This window comes from Ziziphus jujuba, chromosome 1 (genome assembly GCF_031755915.1).
Source record: "Ziziphus jujuba cultivar Dongzao chromosome 1, ASM3175591v1".
Lineage (NCBI taxonomy): Eukaryota > Viridiplantae > Streptophyta > Magnoliopsida > Rosales > Rhamnaceae > Ziziphus > Ziziphus jujuba.
Genome location: NC_083379.1, coordinates 2,070,052 through 2,077,241, shown reverse-complemented (window position 1 = coordinate 2,077,241; position 7,190 = coordinate 2,070,052). Strand labels below are relative to the sequence as shown.

General features: G+C 33.9%; 1 protein-coding gene across 3 annotated transcripts; it reads left to right on the top strand.

Annotated features, from left to right (window-relative positions):
* LOC107428104 (pentatricopeptide repeat-containing protein At1g08070, chloroplastic) lies at positions 1–4,424 on the top strand. Of its 3 annotated transcripts, none has more exons than XM_060813806.1 (5): positions 1–463; positions 979–2,828; positions 2,998–3,061; positions 3,604–3,766; positions 3,903–4,424. In XM_060813806.1, exon 2 carries the CDS (start codon positions 1,014–1,016, stop codon positions 2,811–2,813), a length of 1,800 nt encoding a protein of 599 aa, XP_060669789.1. In that variant the 5' UTR covers positions 1–463; positions 979–1,013; the 3' UTR covers positions 2,814–2,828; positions 2,998–3,061; positions 3,604–3,766; positions 3,903–4,424. The 3 variants fall into 3 exon arrangements, with proteins under 3 accessions (XP_060669789.1, XP_060669791.1, XP_060669790.1); XM_060813808.1 differs by having other exon boundaries at positions 4–328; positions 1,054–2,828; XM_060813807.1 differs by having other exon boundaries at positions 4–463; positions 1,054–2,828.
* The last annotated feature ends 2,766 nt before the right edge of the window (positions 4,425–7,190 follow it).

Genomic DNA, 7,190 nt, shown 5'->3' with positions numbered 1-7,190 from the left:
TTCAGTGACAAAATTTAAAAACCGTACAAAAGTTTTCCAGAGGAAATGGATCCAAAATTTTGCTTCATGGGTTTGTGGATTGCAAGCCCATATATGACAACTGTGCAATTTTTTTTTTTTTCATTCTTTTTTATTTTTCCAGATCATCGGTCCAACCAGCTGTAAAACCCTTTTCTGTTTCTTCTCACAGTCGGTGACAAAACCCATCCCTGGTGCTGTGATGGTTTGCTGAAGCCATCGATATTGAGAAATCTCTCCAACCTCGTTGTGATTCGCTGATGGTGGATGGCCCATTGACTGTAACACCCAACTCAAAATCCAAACTTTGGTGAGTTTGGCTTGTCAACAAGAACTTGTTTTTGAACTTCGGGTTCACAGAAGTTGTATACAATCGCAGTCAATAAGAGCTTGGCCTTGAATCATTAACCAGAGCGCACATTTTCTTCAAAAAGTTCTAATACAGGTTCTTTTTTTCTTCGTTATTCTTCACCACTAGCTTCTTTTTGCGTTTATTCTGATTTGGATTCATGAAAAGATTCAAACTTTATGTTCCAAACTTCTTACTACACTTGAGAGGATTAGTTAATTTTGGATGTTTATTAGGTGTTTGTGAATTTTTCTGTGTGGACCTTTATCCCAAATGATTTTTGCGTTTTTGATATGGCATTGGGCTTGTTTTGAGTGAGAAGAATTCTGATGTAAGTATGAAAAAAGTTGGAAAACATGCCGTTAATAATTGTCGGTTTCTTTTTAATGCTACTCTGACGCGCGTAATCACGTCTAAGTATGCAAAAATGGGTTTTGATGGAAATTTTATATCGCTTAGTGGCCCCATGGTATGTTCAAAAAGTGTCTCTGTCATTTGGAAAATTGACGTTGTAACAAAACTCGTAGTTGGCTCTGAAAGCTGCCTCTTTCTCTCTGATCCTTATTTTTTCACTTGAATTGTTCTTGCTTACTCCTCTCGTTACAATGTAGGATGTTACCAACAATGTCCTTAGTATCAATCATTTATGGTGGATAACATTTTTGTCCTCATGGTATTGGTACCAGAAACCATTAACTCACTTTTGCACCATTCCTCCAAAGTCAAGGCGTTGCGACATGGTCTTGCTTTTCATGCTGCTGTCCTGAAGGCAGGCATGCAATCTGACATTTGCACCTCAAACCATGTCATCAATATGTATGCCAAATGTGGCAACGTTAAATCTGCCTGTCGAATGTTTGACCAGATGTTTGAAAAAAATATTGTTTCTTGGTCAGCAATGATATCTGGTTATGTCCAGGCGGGGCAGCACTTAATGGCACTTGACCTATTTTCTAAAATGCATCTTGTGCCTAATGAATTCATATATGCTAGTGCTATCAGTGCATGTGCCAACTTGGTGGCATTGTCACAGGGTCAACAGATACATGCTCAAGCGCTGCAATTTGGCTATGCATCCATATCATTTGTGTCTAACTCACTTATATCAATGTATATGAAATGTGGTCACTGCGATGATGCATTATCCGTCCATGGGAGTGCCTCAGAGCAAAACACTATCTCTTATAATGCTCTTGTTGGTGGGTTTTTAGAAAATGATCAACCGGAAAAAGGTCTTGAAGTCTTCAAACTTATGCAACGGCGAGGTCTTGTGCCAGATCGTTTTACTTTTGTGGAAGTTTTGGGGATTTGTTCTAATTCAAATAATTTGCGGACAGGCATGGTGTTGCATTGCCAAACCATCAAGCGTACACTTGCCACTACCAATTTTGTTGGTAATGTGATTATGACAATGTACTCCAAGTTCAATCTCATTGAAGAAGCTGAGAAAGTTTTTAGATTGATTCAAGAGAAAGATGTGATTTCATGGAACACCCTTATCACAGCTTGTTCTCATTGCAATGATCATGCTAAAGGCTTTTGTGTTTATAAGGAGATGAGAGAAAATTATGGTGTAAAGCCTGATGACTTCACATTTGCAAGTGTCCTTGCTGCCTGTGCTGGGCTGCCTTCAATTCGCCATGGGAAGCAGATTCATGCTTATTTAATCAAAACGAAACTGTCTCAAGATGTGGGAGTTGATAATGCCCTGGTGTGTATGTATGCTAAATGTGGTTCCTTCGGATATGCATATAATGTATTCAACAAAATGCTTCATCGCAATGCTGTTTCATGGAACACAATCATTGCTGGTTTTGGAAATCATGGGCTTGGAAGACAGGCCCTAGAACTTTTTGAGCAGATGAAGGCAATGGGGGTAAACCCAGATTCTGTTACATTTGTTGGAGTTTTAATGGCTTGCAATCATGCAGGACTGGTAGATAGGGGCAAATCTATCTTCAATTCTATGGAAGAAATTTATGGAATTGCACCTGATCTAGAACATTTCTCATGTCTTATTGATATGTTGGGCCGGGCTGGGAGATTAACCGAGGCAGAAGAGTACATGAAAAAGTTTCCATTTGGTCATGATCCAGTTGTTCTAGGAACCTTGCTTTCAGCATGTCGGCTGCATGGTGATGTTGTGATTGGGGAACGTTTGGCCAGAGATCTTCTAGAACTTCAGCCTGTCACTTCATCACCTTATGTTTTATTGTCAAACTTGTATGCTTCAGATGAGTTTTGGGATGGTGCTGCAAGGGCAAGGAAGATGTTGAAGAGTAGTGGATTGAAGAAGGAGCCAGGCTATAGTCTAATTGAAGTGAATGGAAGTTTTAAGAAATTCACGGTGGGGGATTACTCTCATTCAAGGATTGAAGAAATAAGGGACACACTCAAAAGTTTAAGTTGTCCAGTTGGTGAAGTTTCATTGAATGACTTAACATAGTCCTTTTATATGAAGGTATGTAGTCGCCTTTTTAATCTGACAATAGCTAAAACTAATTGTCAAATGTTGAAAAGTTACAGTTAGATCCAAAGTTATGTAGAAGATACTGTGACCTAATAAATTACACCTTTGTATCTAAAAATAAAGTTTTGCTGACATTACTTCTCTTGGATATGCCTTTTAGGAACCATGATATTCATTAGAGTATTGCACTTCAACATGGATAAATGTTGTTACTCATGTCTCAGGTATGGATCAAAAGACTTTCACTGTTGCTTATGTGCTGTTACTTTGTCTACTAGTTATATTGAAGTGAAGCAACCACGAGGCAATTTCTCGATGCTTTTATAACAATTCATGGCTGACATGCAATATAACTGATGTCCCTGGGAACATATGTTTCATAAATTTGTAAAGTAAGCGTTATTTACTGTTTGACAGGCCAAGTAGGCTAGGCAGGTTAGGTTATGTGTTTTACATTGTCAAATAAAATAAAATAAAACAAACCAAAAAGCTGTTTTTTTATAACCCAAAAGACCAAAAAAAAAAAAAAAAAAAAATCCTTTATACATTGTAGTAAAGGTGTGTTTGAAGTCAACTGTTGTGTTATTCTACCAAAAAGCAATAAAAGAAAATTATTTAAAAAATAAAAAATAAAAATCAACTGCTGAGTGTGGGTTAAAATTATTATTTTTATGATGCATATGGCATTTGGGCTATAGTAAGTAAGAATTTTTATTTTTATTTTGAATTTAACCTTTAGGAGTTAATGCACCTTTTTCCGATTCAGGGCCCGAGCTTCAGTTGCAACTTGCTACTTGGTTTTCCATAGGCCTGCACTTGTTTCTTCCCACTTGTAGTGCTGAATTCTGTTTCAAGCCTGGCAACCTCCGGGCCACCTTTAAATGATGAGGAAGCACTGTCAAGCTTACAGGGTATTCTGAATTCTAAAGGTGGACCTTTTTCGTTCGCTGTAGTTCTTGGTAGAAAATCTAGATGATCATGGTTATGAACTTATGTATGATGTGCGGAGCTTCATTCTTATGTAGCCAATGCCAACTTATTGATTCCTCGGTTCTGTTGTAACAGGTAAATTTAGTCACCTCCTTGTTGTGGAAAACTGTGAAGTGAATGCATATTGGGGATGATGATTGAGCAGGGGAGGGCAAATGCTGTTGCAGTTGAATGTGATTCGGATTTATTTTCTTGGAATGGGAATAAGCCTTCACTGGCATGAGTAAGTGACAACTCCACCTTGTTCTACCACTGGCCGCTTCTGTGCTGCAGGCGTCAAGCCTTCATTTTTTACCATTTGGAGTCAATGAAAGCTACATGTAAAGGTTCTGATAATGACGCAGATTAATTCTTGTCACCCAATGCAGCTGAGCCTTCCACGTGCAAGAAACATGCCTCCTAAATGTCTAAAAAATAAAGATTAGGGATTGTTGATGCATTATTTATGAAATTTGAAGGGTTACGATGCCAAAAATAAAAAGCTGGAAAAGTTTTGTATGGCTTTAGTGCAAAAATCTCTACAATTTTAAATTGATTAATGCTATGGATACCAAGACATTTATAAATATAATATGGCAAGATGACGTGTTATTTTAATGATTGAAATATCAATATAACGCCAATATAAATAAATGAATTTTTGAAAAATAAATGTAACTAAATATAATTTAATAGAATTATAACATTTTATCACATAGTAAATATTTTAATAGACTTCTAGTGTAAATATTTAAATAAACTTCTAGGTATGTAGCATTGTTCTTTAATTGTTCATCCACCTAAGACAGAAAAAGAAAGTAAAATAAAGAGAGAAACCCACATTGATTTAAAGCATTTAACTAAGCTGAGCTACTGTACATGGTACTCTATCTAGATTCTACCAGCACTAAGATCTGCAATGAGAGAGAAAGCCTGTCTAGAAAGGTTGTTGCTGAGGTATTTCAACATATACTTGTGCAATAAAGTAACCGTTTTGTGAAAGATTCGTTGCACCAATGCATTTTACACTAAAAATTTGCCCACAAGCTTTCCCATCTTTCCATACGGCATTATTTTCCAGCAGCAACAATTTTACCACGATCCTTTTATCCATCGCATGCAGATGCTACGAATATATATGGAATCATTGATATCGTTATTAAGAGCTATTAATTAAGATTTCTAATTTTAATGTTTAAGTTACATAAAAAATTTAGGCTGTAGATTAATGTACAAACACGCTTCTTATTGTAGTGCAAAAAATTTGAAGTAAGTTCATATATCACATCAAGGTGTCCACTAGTTGATTGAGAACAACTAGGATAACAATAATCATTCTACTATAAAAATTAAATCTAGGTTCGATTTACAACTTGGAACTTCAAAAACTTCTCACCAAGTCATAATAATAATAACAATAATATATAAACTTCGGTAATTGTTGCATTCATATGACAAAACATATGATTTAGTAATATGAATTAAAGGTTTAGTCTCTTGTTTATACTAGGAGGAAATTTTTGAAGTAAAGAGCTTGCAAATAAGAATACACAATCAGGGTGTATATATATATAATGAATATGCATAAATATATATATATATATATATATATATAATGAATATGCAAACCAATATAATATCTATGTATATGAATAGTATCCTCAATATAGGTTTTTAGTTTTAAAAAATAAAAATAAAAAGAAATTTAAACTATTATTGAGATTTATTGATTTTACTGTTAGCCAGCCAATAATAAAAGTAAATGGGCTAGTCCATAATATCATTACCGATTCAGCATATATGTATTATATATGTATGTAGAGTTTTTGATTCATTTGGGACGTTCTGTTTGGGATTTGTCTATGAAAGCATATTATACACACATACATGTTGGGGTACTCTACACTTGCAGGTGTAAGGCGGGTTATAATGGCTAGCAGTTCCTTCATACGCATATACATTTGTGACAAGAAATATCATTATGCTCACGATCATCAAAATTCCCATGCTCATCCTCATTTTCTGTTCTTTAGATTTTTGAAAGAATTTTTTTAAAATTTTTTTGACGTTAATGCAGAGAAAACAGATTGATTAAATCGACATTGAGATTTATAAAGCAATTTATAAGCAAATATTGTTAATATTAACACTGAAATTGTGGCCGCAATTATAACATCTCATATAGTTTAGCAAAAAAATTTATAACATCTTATATATATATATATATACTCACTTTCATTAGTTATTTTTTTTTTTTTTGTTTCAAAACCTTCTAAATAGTTAATTCTAATGATGGATTTTACTAAAGTTCATATATATAATATATTAGCAATAAGGTTAATTTCTCTTAGAATTGGACCACGTTAGTGAGACAATACATAAATGATTAATTAAAGGCAAATATTCTCTAAATTTATTAGGGACTTTTCAAAATTCTCTAGGTCAATCGGTAAATGTCAAAAAAAGAAAAAAGTAAACGTCATAAAAATTATAATGAAAATTTTTATAATTTTTATTTTTTCTAAAGTGAAAAATCACAATAATTTATAAAGCTATAGAATTGATTGTTTAGCGAATTTAATCATATTATTAAAATTTATTTTCCCTTATTCCAAGTTTGCCTCGCAAGCACTTTGCAAACAGGCCTAAAGTGCTCGTTTCCAGTCCATTTGGTTCTTTTGATCGGACTTGTAACAAGTAGATTTTGTTTATTTTCTATGGATATCCAAAGGATTGTGATGATGATATGTTGTTGAGTGCATTTAGCTAAGAAAGAGAGTTTACAGGGTGAAATTGAAAATGGCTGTCATATTTTGGATCCAAAGTTGGAGATAGTTAACAAGGACTCCAACTCTTATTCTTGTAAATGGGACTGGGTGGGTGTCATGGTGTGGCTAAAATGTCTCATTTTCTGGACAATACGTATACGATGATGGCTCTATTACTGTAGTTGCCTGGGTACAGGCTTTGTTTATCACTTGTAAAGAAGAAAAACAAAAACAGAGGGAAGAAATTGGGATTGCTTTAATCTTACAAGGTAATATTCCTTATAATTGGGACATAAAATGTCCCAATTTTAGGGCAGGGTTGACTTAAGGCATAGGCTATTAAAGGCCTATGCGTAGGACATCCAACATAGAAGGGCCTGAAAATATTAAAATACATAGTATAAGATTTTGTATTTCACTTTTCATTTAATAAATTAGATACAATAATTTTTATTTTTGAAATATAATAAAATTTAATTTAAAAAAAATCTAAATTAACAATATTTGTGTTTTAATTTCTCTTTCAATTTATTTATAAATATATTTTATTAAATTAATTAAGAATTTGGTGTGATGTTTTATGATTTGTTGTCAAAACTTAATCTCAAAAAGCCAA